Source organism: Maniola jurtina, chromosome 1, assembly GCF_905333055.1.
Source record: "Maniola jurtina chromosome 1, ilManJurt1.1, whole genome shotgun sequence".
In the NCBI taxonomy this organism is placed as follows: domain Eukaryota; kingdom Metazoa; phylum Arthropoda; class Insecta; order Lepidoptera; family Nymphalidae; genus Maniola; species Maniola jurtina.
This window is the reverse complement of record NC_060029.1, coordinates 16,025,561-16,041,594: the sequence shown is the minus strand read 5'-3', so window position 1 is coordinate 16,041,594 and position 16,034 is coordinate 16,025,561. Positions and strand designations below refer to the sequence as shown.

General features: G+C 38.0%; 1 protein-coding gene across 3 annotated transcripts in view; it reads right to left on the bottom strand.

Annotated features, from left to right (window-relative positions):
* The window catches only part of LOC123864754 (stathmin-4), a 94,628-nt gene that overhangs the window by 42,621 nt on the left and 35,973 nt on the right, over positions 1-16,034 (bottom strand). For 2 of the 3 annotated variants that reach the window (XM_045905390.1, XM_045905410.1), the window contains exons 1-2: positions 14,877-15,023; positions 5,197-5,274 (exon numbers count right to left, since the gene is read on the bottom strand). The exons of the other annotated variant lie outside the window; for it this stretch is intronic. In XM_045905390.1, the coding sequence (XP_045761346.1) occupies positions 5,197-5,274; positions 14,877-14,952 (154 nt within the window). In that variant the 5' untranslated portion in view covers positions 14,953-15,023. Of the gene's footprint in view, positions 1-5,196; positions 5,275-14,876; positions 15,024-16,034 lie in introns of those variants that run through there. 3 annotated transcript variants of the gene reach the window in all.

Here is a 16,034-nt window from a genome sequence, read left to right as displayed (position 1 = left end):
ATATCACCCATTATCTAAATACCATGTCAAAACAGTAAATACTTAATAATGCATTAAAACTTAAAAGTAAGATAGGAAAAGTCAATGACCTCTACATGTCAACTGTTAAAATATGGTTTGCAAGGGAAATACTTTGCATACTTACATAATGTTTTTAGGGTTCCATATCTCAAAAGGAAACACGGGACCCTTATAGGATCACTTTGTTGTCTGTCTTTCTGTCCGTCTGTCCGTCTGTCGTGTCTGTCAAGAAAACCGATAGGGTATTTCCCGTTAACCTAGAATTATGGGCAGGTAGATAGAATAAATCCGAGAACAAATTTCGTGATTCTAGATCAACGGGAAGTACTGTATAGGTTTTCTTGACGGACGGACGGACAAATGGACAGACAGCAAAGTGGTCCTTTAAGAGCTCCGTTTTTCATTTTGAGGTACAGAACCCTAAGAAAGAAAATGATGCACATGTAATGAATAAATGTGTTGGCCAGTCTTCACACTAAAATATTTAAACCCCTTTAATTTAAAAACTGTCATAGCCTAGTGGTTAGAACGTCCGCCTCCTAATCGAAGGTCGGGGGTTCGATCCCGGAATCACGCACTACTAACTTTTCAGTTATGTGCGTTTTAAGCAATTTAATATCACTTGCTTTAACGGCGAAGGAAAACATCGTGAGGAAACCTGCATACCTGCAAGTTTTCCATGTTCTCAAAGGTGTGTGAAGTATGCCATTCCTCATTGGACCAGAAAGAACTACGGCCTAAACTTCTTTTGAATTTAAACCACTTACTAGGTTTTGATCTGAGAAAGAAATTTGACATTAATTGACAAAATTGAGAGACCTAAGCTTGTATAAGAACACAGAAGTGTCATAATTCGTGTTCACTTTGCCTAACGTCTCTCAGAGAGCAGAGAGGGATTTAAACTGTTTCTTATAATCACTGGCCATATTTCAAATGCGAAAGTGTGTTTGTTGGTTTAATATTCAATCACGCTGCAACGGAGCAACCAGTCGACGTGGTTTTTTGCATGGATACATTTAAAGACCTTGAGAGTGACATCTCTCTCCGCATCGTATTCTTTATTGCTGAGGGTTGTGACCTCTTTCCATTATTCCTACATCTAATGGTAGGTTTTCTTGGGATAATAATGCAGTGGGTTCAAAGAGCCTACGGAACTCGACTAGAAAAACGAGATTTTGACACTTAGGTTTAACGGTTATGAATTAGTTATTAATATCAGTGATAAAATTGATTAGGGCTGTCAGGTAAAATGACATTTATCTCGGAAAATCAAAGAGTGTCCACGAGATTTTTTTCCAAGTTTGCGCTACTAACTACATATATTATGAAGAGGAAAGGTTTGTTTGTTTGTTATCGATAAACTCTGAAACTACTGAACTACTTGCACTAAAGACATAATCATCAACATCAACCGACAGACGTCCACAGTGAACATAGGTCTTTAATAGGGTCTTCCACATGCTACGGGTTTGCGCCGCCTGAATCTTTGCGCTTGCGCTTGACGACAATCATGCTTTAAAGAAAGCAATGATGAGGTCCAAGTTGGAGCACGCTTACCTAGAAGATGCCTATTCACTCTTGGCTTGCAGGTATCTAAGGTATATATGGCAGGAAACACGGCCGCCGAAATGGCGTTCCAACCTTTAGGCTCTCCCCATTGCCCGCAGCATGAATCTGAGCTTTCTTATGAGACCCATGGTTATATTATGTACATATAATATCTCATAAGAAAGCTCTAACACACAATCCAGCTAAGTAAGTCCAATTTCGAAAAAAGCTAGCTAGCCGACAAATCTAACTCAGGCAGCCTTCGGGAACCTTCGAAATGTCTCTGTCCAAAATTCCTCAATGCTTGAAGAACAGTCTTTGAATAGTGCATATTGTCAGTGATGAAATATGGATCCGAAATATAGGTCTTTTTTTTGTACACAGGAAATGCCTGACGCATACCCCTCCGTCATGTGGGGCTTGCACCAAACTTGCACTACTACGAAATCCATTTCGGAACACGGCACCCGGAACGAGGCGCGCTATCTCCTAACATAGGTATAATACCTATTTAGAACACTTACTATCTGTCATCATAATCTATGACAACCTCCGAGTATTTACCTGGTAAAACCGTAACTTTAGAATAAAATTTAGTATATAAGCAGGCTTCATTTAGAAATGAAAAAATCCCTATTTTATTTTTCAACGATTATAAACACAACTTTCATTCAAAAATAATAAGCTTAAATTCATTTTAAATAATATTTTGCGACGAAATGACGCGCACAGTCCTTCCGCCATGACAGTCCAGTGGACACTGAATTCCATAGAGCGCCTGCAAGAAAATAAATAGCACAGGAAGTTTTTTGGTTAGTTTTAGATTATTTAAGAAACGAAAAACATTTACTATAAAACTAACAGTTAAAATTGATTGCTAAACCTAAACATATCATTTTCTGGAGGTTGGCTTCAAAGTATCAAGATGTTAAAGAAAACTTTTACAGAACAAGTTGCGAACAGCAATGTTTTCAACTTGGTTTTTTTTTTATTGGGATAATGTATACTAAATAAAAAGAGGCCCTTATAATCTTCACAAACTAAAGTTTTTAATTGCATGTATTTAATAGCTGTTAATGCTTTAGAAAAATAAACAATTTACTTCAAAGTACAGCATTTTTGCGATTTGTCAAATAGCAATTACCTTAACACCCCAGCACCGAGAGATATTGTAAACGTCAAAAAGCCACATGACCCTTCCTCTCGAGGTAGAGGTCACGCAACGTCTCTTTTGCCAAAGAACCGGACCACTCGGTCAGGGTGTCAGTGTTTATTATAGACGATTCTTTTTGTCATGTTCAACAAAAAAAAAATAGCTGCGGTGGCAATAGCACGCAGGACGTGAGGAGAACGTGTACGCACGCATGGTCGAGTACGATGTAAAGGAACTGTATCGAAAGACGATTTTTTTTAATTATCACAGGATAGGCAAAAGGAAGGAACAAATAATGAGGTCTAAGTTAGAGCGCGCTTACTTAGAATACCTTTATTCACTCTGGCCTGGAAGATACTCGAGTAATACCTGGCTGAAAGCACAAATACCAAAAGGACGTTCTATTATGTCGCTAGCCGTTCCAAATCTTAGCGGTTCATATCAGAAACGTTGAGCAAATAGAAACATCAGACGGCACTTTGTCAATGACAGGGGTAACTACTCCCGTCGACACGCACATGACAAAGTGCCACTAGTGTTATACACACTTAGTGATTAGTCACACTTCAGCGCGTGACAATGGCATTGGCAGCGCGGCTTTAAGGCACGCTTCGCAGTATGTACAGCACCATACAGCAGCTCCAGCTGTTCCCCGTATTCAATTTCAACTTTGAACACGCTGCTTTTCTATCAGAAGAATCCGCTAAGTCAACTCCTAGGCGTGTTGCTGCATGACAAAAGCCATTTAATTAAGCCGGGTCCGTATTGCGGATGAGAATTTTAAAAACGTACGGTATCCTGGGGACCGTCACGTCGCGTCTGGTTGGAATTAATACAATATTCAAGGTCGGCATGAATGGCCATATCTACCGTCTTTTATATTTTGTAATGTAAATAGCGTCCACAGACCTGCCGATTTCCGACTTCCACGGCTCAACACAAGTCGGCAGTCGACGTGTTTATGGTTTAAGTAGGTTTTCCCTACTTTTTACCCTATAGTATGTCAGATTACCCTACTGCAGGATATACTTCGGAGAGTGTGCTAAGGACTTGAATCTTGATCTAGTTCTCTCGCCATTTTACTACCGGACCTCGAGGCATCGCAAAGCTCTACACCCTTACAAAGTCGAAATTACACGGAATCGTATGAAGTGATTCACTTACTCGTTTCTAATACGCACTGTTAGCTATAGAATAACCTTCCAACTTCCGTTTTCCCCGCCAATTTTCCAATTTCAATGGCCTTCAAAAGAAGAGTAAATAGGCTTAGGCATGCTCGCTCCAGCTATGCTGCGTCAGCATCTACTATTTGGTGTGATAGTAGTCAAGCGCATGCCTATTGAGTAAAAAAAACTTAACTAAAAAACTTTTTTAGTTAACTTTTTTTAGTTTTTACTGGCTGGGCCATGTTGGCTGCTGCATTGCCATGCGGCAAATCTTACTACTATTACTGGCTACTGCTACTATTCTGATAGTATGACAACTACGAGAAAACGAAGAATATTTCACGAAACGAAGCGGTTCTATCCTCATATTGTCCCTGAAACACACGCGAAATATTTCTTAAAGCTCTAAATAGGAAGTTGGATGGACTATATCAGCATCTGACTTGTTGATGCGTCTGTAGATGGCTTATATTACAAGAGGGTAAGGTAGGGTGAGTCGCCCCACGCGAGTGACTCATAGTAATTTTGCACTCGCTTGTATATATGTACATGTTTTATACACAATTGTACGTAAATAATTCTCCCCGGGAACCGTATCGCTTTCGCGAACTCTAGCTACTGTTACTGTACGATGAACCGGAGCTTTCCTTTTATTTGAAACAATGCCAGCGCGAACATAAAAGGCTGAAAGCGCGTTTAAAAATAATTGATAGGAAAAAAATATGGTCGTAATAAAAAGTTTTTAATTAAGAAACGATAATGTAAAATTTAATAAAAAAAATATCGAAGTACCAACTAAACCATTGTTGATTTTCGTTAGGTAAAGTTGAGGTTTAGGTTAAGTTAAGTTGTGATCCAAGTACAATCATACCCTTATAACGTTGAGGTAGTTATTAATAATTCACGGCCTCCAAAAGAACCCGTGGACGATGGACACGGGCGGTCCGTCGCTCATAGTACCTATGGTTCTCGAGCTGGTTGGCGTAATGTTGTTCCTGTATGCCTCTTACAGTGTTTAGGGGCATATAGTATCGCAGTGCTGAGTTTGCTTTTGGCGTATTAACGAGGCTTTACCTTCTGATCCGGGCTGTTACTAGCAGAGATTGCTGCCCCGGTGCCTGTGTTATAGGCTAAGGTCTGCCATCTTGGCCTAGGGCGATGCGAGAAGGTTCTGGCACTTGGAAGGCAGGACTTCTGACATACTCGTAGTACAATCATGTGCGCGAATTGTACACAAAAAGATACATTGCAACGCATAGATACTTGACATAGCACGCTCATAAAACCAACACAGTGTTTTCTACTTACTGATAAATTTAACTTTCTTGGGCTGTTTAGTCCTCGGTTTCCCCACTGGTTTCTTGACCGGCGCTGACCGTCTGTGAGCTAAACAACAAGATCGAATGAGAGGGGCCCTCACCGGCTATACCGGCGGCGCTCCCTCGAGGATAATACACCCACTGGCTTGCTTGTAACTGAGCGAAAATGGTGCCTCAAACTGCATTTACCCTGAATTGAGGCGATCAAACCACGTCCTAGTGTCATTTCGGAAAGTTGTTAACAGTGCTCTCTCCGTCACTTACTCCGTACAATCGTAGTCCCAATTGCATTTGAATAGTAAGCAACCAAAGTCCATGAAATTTTGCAGACATATTTTAGAACCTAATATCTGTGCCTGTGGTGTTTTAGATTTTTGTAAAAATATGTAGTTTTAAAATTACAGGGGCTCAAAGATTTGTATGTGAATTTTTAAGACCGCGTAACTTTGAACCGAATATTTTAACGGAAATCTGGAAAACCACAGGCATAGATATTAGTTCCCGGAACGTTTCTACAAAATTCAATTGAGTATGATTGGTTATTATTCCAATGAGAGACGAACTACGTTTGTATGGAGCGAGTGATTAAGAGACCCCTCTTAACCCGAAATGAGTGCGCTAGCACGAGCTGCTAGTGCAGAGGGTAGAAAACTCGTTATTATTGTATTTAAGTTCAATAAATCATTAAATTAAATTGGACACCTATTGGACTAGCACAAAAATAGTAGATAATTTTTCATCTAAGAAAACTGAGGACCCGTAGAGTTAACGTTACCGATTACGTTTTTTTTATTTTTCGAATAGGAAAATAAAATAAGTAAAACGAAACGAATGAAAATAAAATAAGTGACTAGAGTAGAATAGTGTTTGATATCATATTATGGTAGGCACCAGACATACACTCTACGGACTAGGAATGGCACTCTGCAGTTTTCTAGGCATAAGCTCATAGTATGTATTATCTAAAGTCTAAACAATGGATGGTTGAGCGTATTGTAAACAAAAGACAGGAACAAAAAACGGGGTCGTCTTTCCGGCACTACGACAAATGGTAACTTTCTATTTTTCAACACTGAAACAAGAATATTTTATAGATTGAAACCGTGGAAAGAATTTTCTCATCATCTTCTGGAATCTTTTGGTAAAAAATATATTTCTTTTATAACAAGTTCATACTAAGTTTTAGTTATCGCTGAGACTTTTAAATAAAAAAGATTTCCACAGGGCATTGGTTTTCGGACCAACAATTTTAGTTGCAAACAAGTGTAAATTAAAAATTTATAACACCCCCGACAAGTGAAGATTACAGTAACTAGAAAATAGCTGACAACTTTCAAACGGCTGAACCAATTTTCTTGGATTATAGCTAAGAACACTCTCGATCAAGCCACCTTTCAAACAAAAACAAACAAAATTAAAATTGGTTCATTAGTTTAGGAGCTACGATGCCACAGACAGATACACAGATACACACGTCAAACTTATAACACCCCTCTTTTTGGGTCGGGGGTTGAAAACATAAAAACAAGTCTAGCGTAGAGCTTCCCATTAAGATCAAATGAACGAATGTACATCAATTTAGAAACATAACAGGTAGGTTAATATGAACAAATATTCTGAGGTGTTGCAAAGAGGCTGAAAAACGAAGCGCCAGAAATAGAAAGTCCGATAAAAGTAAAAATAATAGGTAAGAGGCAAATGTTGTACCTATCAACAACAATACTCTCAATCACCATTAACCCCCCTTCAGCGACAATCCAATAGCAATTACGTACAATTCGGTCAGCTAATGTTTATTCGAAGAGCATTCGGTTTCGTATTAATGAATGCCTGAAAGGCAATGGAGAGAGAGCCAACGAAGGCCAGACCTTCATAATTTTATAAAAGCTGAAATTTTTTCTGCGTATTGTGCCGAAAACAGAGAAGAACGATCAGCGACTATGAAGTTTGGATCATAGCGGATTTGAGAGATAACAGGTAACAAAAGTGTAAAAAATCTTAGATCAAAATATAAAGTGCTATTTTTGTACATTTTCTTTTGAATAGTAGGTATTAGAAATCACGTTATGCATTGCCAGATACTTATAGTCGTGGAATCCCCTGCCAGACGCCCTTTAAAGTTTAAAAGTTTAAGGGCTACTTTGACGTAAGATTTTTTGCACCTTTGTTACCTGTTATCTCAAGCCACAATGAACCAAACTTCATATTCGCTGATCGTTCTTCCCTGTGTTTTAGACAATACGCAGATAAACTTTCAGCTTTTATAAAATAACGACGGTCTGGCCCTCGCGAGCTCCTAGTTCACAATCGATAGCACTCGCGTGACAAAACTGAAAAGTGCCTACACATGAACGCAATACTGAAACTACTGTTCGATATAAAAGCTTACAATTACACTGACATAAATAAACAATAAAACAAGTGTAAATTAAAAATTTATAACACCCCCGACGATCCAAAGTATTTGAGTTTTCCAAAACATCATTTTCAAATAAATAATTATTATGTATTTAGGCAACGTCCATCTTGACTGCTTGACATTTGTCAATTGACATAATATTATGAACCTAACGGTTATGTAACCTTCTTTTATACAAGAAAACTAGAAAAGAGCTGATAACTCTTAAACGGCTGCACCAATTTTTTTGGATTATAGCTAAGAACACTCTCGATCAAGCCACCTTTCAAACAAAAAAATAATAATTAAAATCGGTTCATTCGTTTAGGCGCTACGATGCCACAGACAGATACACAGATACACAGACACACAGATACACACGTCAAACTTATAACACCCCTCTTTTTGGGTCGGGGGTTAAAAATTCTAATGTTTGAGTCACTGTATAAATGAAGTAGCAAGGGGCCCTTGAGAACTCCCTGTATGGATCAGGATTGCAAAAGTCAAAACAGCTTTCCCCGATACACAGATACACAGACACACAGATACACAGATACACACGTCAAACTTATAACACCCCTCTTTTTGGGTCGGGGGTTAAAATTGAAAATAGGTACTAATTTTATTTGTCCATGAACAGATTTTGATTTTTTGTGACGTAACCATACATTCGCGGTTTTCGAATTTCTCCTTTACCTGTGCCAATACCTACCTGCCAAATTTCATCATTCTAGGACTACTAACGGAAAGTACCCTATAGGTTTTCTTCACAGACACGACAGACTGACAGACAGACAGACAGATTATGAATACAAAGTGTCCTATAAGAGTTCCTGTTTTATTTACTTTGGAGGTACGGAACCCTAAAAAAGCAGTTTCAGTAATTACAAAAACTCATTACAGTGGTGTCCATAAGTCTGTAACTCCGTAAAGCAATTCTTGGGCTGTTATACAAGGACAAGACGACAGCGCGAGATGAGAGGCCTCTACGTGATAGAAATGTTTAATACGTAAAGAATTCTCGAGAAAAGACATTTCACTAGATTAGATCGGAGTACAAAAAGCAAAGTTTAGAAATAATTTAGAGATAGGATCATACCTGTCTCTAAACTATGTCATCCAATAGAGATCATTACATCCTAGAGACCAGAGACTATTTACTCCTCGGTACTAGAGATGGATTTAGGAAAAATTTACAACCGACCATTCCTATGAGATTTAAATAAGACCTAAGAAATAGTAAATAACAGTAAAATGTAAAGTCTAAAAACTTCAAAATAGGTTAAAAATAATAAGCCAAAATCTGGTAATTTATTAAAAACAGACGTAGACGAAAGTAGATGGCTGTCCAAAAGCGTTAAAGATATTGTATCGAACATACGAGTAGTAGGCACTACGAGTACATCGCACAGTTAGTAAGACAGGGAGTGCTAAAATTAGATATCGAAGTCAATGGCATGTGCGAAAGTGATTCGACAAATATAGAAAACGTGTACGAATCCCTACTTGGTAATAAAATACATGAGACACCATTCTACGTACGCATGGAGCTATTCGTTATACATATTTGTACATAGAAAGCTTTAGTCACTTTTAGGAGAGTAAATGTATGAATTTCGAAAATGGGAAATACATGTGTAATTTCTTGATGAAGTAAAACATCTTGTAGGTTCTCAAATACAGGTGTGAAGGTAATAAATAGATTCCAGTGAAATACGGAGAACATCATTGTGATGAAGTATTTTTTAATCATTTTCTTTAGGTACATTAAAAGATAATGAAGAATCGAAACCGCGGGTAGGTATATCGAAATGGTGTTCGAAATGAACACGATTTCGACACACGAATTTGTAGGGTTTCAAATTCGAAGTTCTTTTTTTAAAGATACTTATTTAAAGCTACTATCGAGGTAATTATTTTATTTAGGTATGGATTTTTTTGCATACGTATATATACTATAGACCTGCCTCATGAAATTATCTAAAATGATGGTGAAAAGCGGACTGAAATCCAATAGAATAATATAGCGAGATTGAATTTAACATGAAAAATGAAAATATAAACTATGAAGTTACGTGTTTGAACCTTCTTTGGTTAAGAAGAAAGTAAGTATGTTAAGAGATCAAGGTAAACATTTTATCCATGAAAATTCATTTCATCATGAAACAATAAGTATAGAACAAGTGTAAATTAAAAATTTATAACACCCCCGACGATCCAAAGTATTTGAGTTTTCCAAAACATCATTTTCAAATAAATAATTATGTAATTAATAGGCAACGTCCATCTTGACAGCTTGACATTTGTCTATTGACATAATATTATGGAACCTAACGGTTATCTCACCTTCTTTTCTACAAGAAAACTAGAAAAGAGCTGATAACTCTTAAACGGCTGAACCAATTTTTTTAGATTATAGCTAAGAACACTCTCGATCAAGCCACCTTTCAAACAAAAAAAAACTAAATTAAAATCGGTTCATTCGTTTAGGCGCTACGATGCCACAGACAGATACACAGATACACAGATACACACGTCAAACTTATAACATCCCTCTTTTTGGGTCGGGGGTTAAAAACGTAACTACACATACCCTACCTACGTGACATGACTAATACGGAAAATAGAAAACATACGTAAGAGACAATGCAGCTGAAAACTTACGTCACGCGGGCCACGGCCCCACTAATGCGGACTGATGCTGCCATATTGCGGTTTTTCGCCGAAGGAGCCACTAATCCTAGTTTACATAACCGCTCGAATACCGGCGATCGATGCAAAGGCTTTGAACTCAAATAACTACTTTCCCGGTAAAGCATTTGCTGTAACAAGTGTAAATTAAAAATTTATAACACCCCCGACGATCCAAAGTATTTGAGTTTTCCAAAACATCATTTTTCTTGACAGCTTGACATTTGTCTATTGACATAATATTATGAACCTAACGGTTATCTAACCTTCTTTTCTACAAGGAAACTAGAAAAGAGCTGATAACTCTTAAACGGCTGAACCAATTTTTTTAGATTGTAGCTAAGAACACTCTCGATCAAGCCACCTTTCAAACAAAAAAAACTAAATTAAAATCGGTTCATTCGTTTAGGCGCTACGATGCCACAGACAGATACACAGATACACAGATACACAGACACACAGATACACAGATACACAGATACACAGATACACAGATACACACGTCAAACTTATAACACCCCTCTTTTTGGGTCGGGGGTTAAAAATTGCAATCGATGCCTCGATGCGAGTAGAATTGTGAACGGCGCTAATTTGGTCAGTACATCTGCAGCCATCAATGTCATGCTATCTTGTCGTCCATGAATGTGAAAATCATGGCGCTATTCTCATTTGATGACCGTAGGACTTTACTTAGACTTAAGACAGAGTTAAAACGAGATTTACTTGTCTTTACAGAAATCTGTTTTATTTTAACTTGTATCTTAATTATTAAGTCTATCCCAGATTCAGACTGTCTGAGCAATACTAAATTATGCTCCATAGTTCCAGCTACAATTTTTGCAAGTTAGGGGTAGGCATAAATGAAATTGTGCCATTGAATAACCGACTTCTTGAAATGAATTTTGTCATTTAAAGCTTTATCTTGGGACTTCGTCTGCGATGGCGTTTGCTGGCGCGCGTGCTGTGCTTGTTTGGAGTGTTTTTTTTTGTTAAGAGTGGCTGGTTTTTGTGTTAGTTGGTGTTTTTTGGTGGTGGAACTGACTGGGAAGCGCTCTAAAGGGGCGCCGCGCGTACGAGTATGTCGGCGGGCGCCGGCGCAGACGGAGTCCATACTTGTATAAATTCAATAACTTGAAAATATCACAAACTTGACATTGGCTAATCAGAGTAAAGCCAGATTAAAGAAAGAAAAAAAAAAAGCTTTATCTTTTATCTTTATCTAATCAACAATTTTCAAAATACTTACGAATTCATATGAATGAATATTCATACGAATTTAGATCAATTTGAAAACAAGAGTAATTTTAGTTTGGATAAATAAAATGATAAGACGATATCGGTTAAATACCAGTGCTTGAATGAACAAGAATTACGAACTGATCATTCAATTTGAAAAGATAGGTCTGCAAAAGTAATTTCAGCTTACAATGTTAGAAGACCTTGTGTCAAAACTGGGAACGAGCTAGAACGGAGAGTCATATCGTTTTATTTTGGCGACAAAAATACAGGAAGGTACGTTTTCAAAAGCGATGCTATAAAAAAATCGTATAAGCTAAGTGAAACAATGCAGCGACATAAAAAATGGAGCGGATCGAACATAAATATTTAATGCAGTAGTTACAAATGAAAGGGCAGGCAGCCCCTCCGGCGCCACACGATAGGACATGAAAACTGATAATATATTTAAAACAGGCTTTAAAACCCGCGAGGGGGAAACGAAAGGCGAATTTACAGCCTTTGGGATTACAAGTGTTACTTGGCGGAGGAGAGTGTTTGAAAGTTTGAAGGGGCGCGAATGGGATTGCTTTAAATAAAGTAGAAGCTACAAGAGGATGGTTTGAAAAATATTCTAGAACATGAAGGGTCTTGTGCTTTATGTTGGTTTTATTAATTAGAGCCGAGATATGTGTAGCTAAATTATAATTATGTGCATTGCAGGTAAAGAAGATGACGTATCCGTAAATAGAGGACCTGGCCATCTATCATAAAGTGGACTGAAGGTAACAAAAACTAGTCATCTTCCTCTAACAATTAAGTGTAGACCTAGAGAAAAAGTACATTATTATACATTATCGTACACAATATTAAAGATGACGCATCCGTAAATATAGCTGACCAAATAACAATTAAATGTAGATTATACACCAAGAGAAAAAGTACATTTATAGATAACTCGACAATGAAGATGATGCATGCGTAAATATACCTGACCCAGCCAGCCAGCAGTAAAGCTGACTGGAGGTAACAAAACTAGCATTTCTATTTAATCAATTAATAATAATTAAATGTAATAACACCAAGAGGAAATGTACTTAAGTTTAAAGAAAACACGATAATGATGATGACGCATCCGTCAATAGAGGTTCTGCCTGGCTATCAAAAGAGAACTAGAACTAACTAGAAATATATATAGTCTAGGCAATAAAAAATTTAATATAGATTATACACCAAGAGAAAAGTAAGTTTATAGAAAAGAGATAGTGAAAATGGCACATCCGTAAATAGATGACCTGTCACCTTGCTTGATATCAATAGTGGACTAGAACTAACTAGAAACTAATCATCTCGCTCTATAATCTACTCAATAAACAATTGAATGTAGATTGTAAACCAAAAGAAAACGTACGTTTGATTATAGAGAACACGATAATGATAATAGTAAAGGTAAGTTTATTAGTCATCTACAAGATGCGAATTTTGATGATGTCGTTTGCGATAAGTTTTCTTTGGAGTATAATGACTAAGTTAAAGTTTTTGAGTATAACACTTCGTTGTCATTTCGGAATCTCGAAGTTTGACTATTACATAAAAACAAAGTTATAATATCGCGTGACACGCAAACTTTTAAGGATGCAATGCATCATCGTGACATTATTAAACTGAAACATCTGATAACTTCCTGTAACTTGGCATATTTATGGAATATAAATTGCTACTTAGAACTGACTTTACTAGGAATCAGAAAACACTTAAATGTATGATAATCTAGATCTCTTCAATAAAACATGCTAAGGCCACTTCTATGAAATGAAGCGAATCATGCTACTTTGGTCGACCTAAAAATCAGGACCTAAGTGCTGGCCGGTTTATAGGTCGAGTACTTCTCGAGCCACTAGTGACTGATGACACAATTTCTGGAATCCAGAAAGAATACACAAAAAAATAATAATTAAAGAGGCAGTAAATTTTATGTTAGAAAAAAGGCTTTAGGAAACTAAAAATTAACATCATTTCAACCTGGTACATAATCTGAAAGAGTCCTTTCCCCGGAAGGTATAATATGACACCTCTTAATTATATACGCTTTAATTGGCAATTTGCAAAGGTGAATGAGGCCCGTAACCTCGTGTCACATTAGCTGAACATCAGAAGGGGTGCCGAACTTGTTGAGTCAATTAAACTCAGCTCTAATAATCCCACCCTAAACAATTATGTCATCTCCAACCCCGTAACGTCTCTTTACAAAAGGGTACATTAGCAATTTGTGTACAAACAGCTACAAACACACTAGCCTTTTATGCAAATGGAAATCATTTGTAGGCAATAGGTGCCGTTGAAGGGACGGCAATTAAGGCCTTAGCAAATAAAGAATAGTCATCAATAAATAACCCAAAGGGCCTGAGTGATGATTATGCGACGTTTGCGTGTACAGCATTAATAAGGGCTATTATTTGAGAGGACATAATCGTTTTAACAAACCGGCGACATGAGGGGCGAAAGTCAGATTTGGGGTTAGATATAACAAGTGACCGAAGTGCCATTTTCTTAATTAATTAAGCAATAAATGTAATTAATGTTTATGAACCGAGTAAAGGTATACATGTTAAAGGTTTTGTCCGAAAAAAAGGCGAAGGTAGGTATAGAAAGATGTAACTCTATCTATTGCACAAAATGGTGGACGCATGTAGTTGGTTTAACGAACAGTACAAAATGGTTGACATTATGCAGTAATGTTTAATCAATATGTCTAGCGGTTTCGATACGCCGACAGACATGCAGGCTATGTCAGCTGTAACAAAAGTCAGGAACTGTCAAAAATTGTTCAAGAGATTTTTGCAAAAAACAACAGAACATTGTAGTGATAGTATACATGTATATATTAAAAATATCTCGAAAATAACCGAAAAATAAGGATTTTAAGAAAAAAAACCTTTTCTTTCACGCAAAACAGTTTCTGTGTCTGCATCTGTCATAATGACAGATAAGAAAAATTGGATACCGGCATCGGCACACGACACAAAGCCGGCCGGCTTCTACTGAGAGGTTATGAGGATAAAAGTAATCTTGATGCAATGAAAGTATTGAACAGGAGATTTACTGCTAAACGCTTAATCGCCTGATTGTCTCAGTAAGCACTAATTTGACAAAATAGGTATAAAAGCAGTTTGAGAATTTAACGGACAACTTTTTCTCCTGCACCTTTTCAACTGAGACGATTCATATAATCAGTCATTATTTTAACAAAATCAGTCGAAATACACAAGTTTAGTGGGCGTTTTATCCTCGCAGCAAGCATGCCGGCACAGCCGGTAAAACAGAAGTATCCAGTGGAAGAAATTCTTCTTCGTAGCCGTTCCAACCTGCTGGCAATACGGGCGCGCGGCATGAGTGGCAGAAGCACTGCATCACCGAATCCCGAACTAGTCCTATCAGCATGGTGGTAGCTTGAAATTGACTATCTATCTAACGTGTGGCGGAGTCGCGTCGCGGCGCGGGCGGACTGCGCGACTCTCGTCCGGAAACTGAGCCACGCTGGGGGGAGGGTAGTCGGTCGATAGCGGCACTGCGCCCCGCGCGCGCCCCTGCGGACTCACCCCGTCGTCACCCCACCCCGCCGTGCCGTCCCTAACTCGATAACCCCGCACAAGAAAATAAGCCTACCGAATGGAAAAATAATGTCATCCGCGATTATATTAGCTTCTTTGAGATTTACGAGACAGCATATCAACTTAATATTCTGACATGTATTTGCTAGACTACGTAAATCCAGATTTTTTAAATAAATACAAAAGGATAACAGGATAGTATGAAAGCTCGCGCTGTTTTACGATTTGCATGAGCACAGTACAAACTACAAACTATTTCGTAACAGCGGCTTTTAAGTTAACTCATTATGGGCGTACCTGAGACGAGCTAATAACTGGAGACAACGCAGTCACACCTACAAACTAGGGTCCAGGGACAGGTGAGACAAACTAATTTGAGAGCCTAGACTCGTTCAGGTCTCGGTGGGCTTCTCGTCGTAAAAACTCCCGAGTCGAGGGCGGTCGGGCGCGGTATAGAGTGAGCGAGGGGGCACCATGCGGCGGTTCCGCCGCCGTCTCGGCGCCGCCACCCGCAGCCAATTAACAGCCAGCAACGCAACGTTGAATTTGTTTCACCATTCGGATTGCTTCCGATTGATTTCCCGTTACTTTAAATCTATTAACACCGAATAATAAAATCAAGCACCTCATAAGCAAAAACACTTGAATTACCTTCTAACAAGATCAACCAAAAAGTTTCAAAATGCAATGTAAGCGTTTCAATCGTTATACATATTTGACACGCGAAGAAACTTGTGAAAAGATAGTTTAACGGTGACGTGATTAGTTGATACGATATTGGTAGCTGCACCCCAAGAAATAAACTCTGTATTATGATATCGATGTGATAGGTGTTATAAAATGTGGTAACCATAAAGTACAAACCAAACGAAAAAGGCTCACATCCATCCACTATTGACTAAATTGCACATG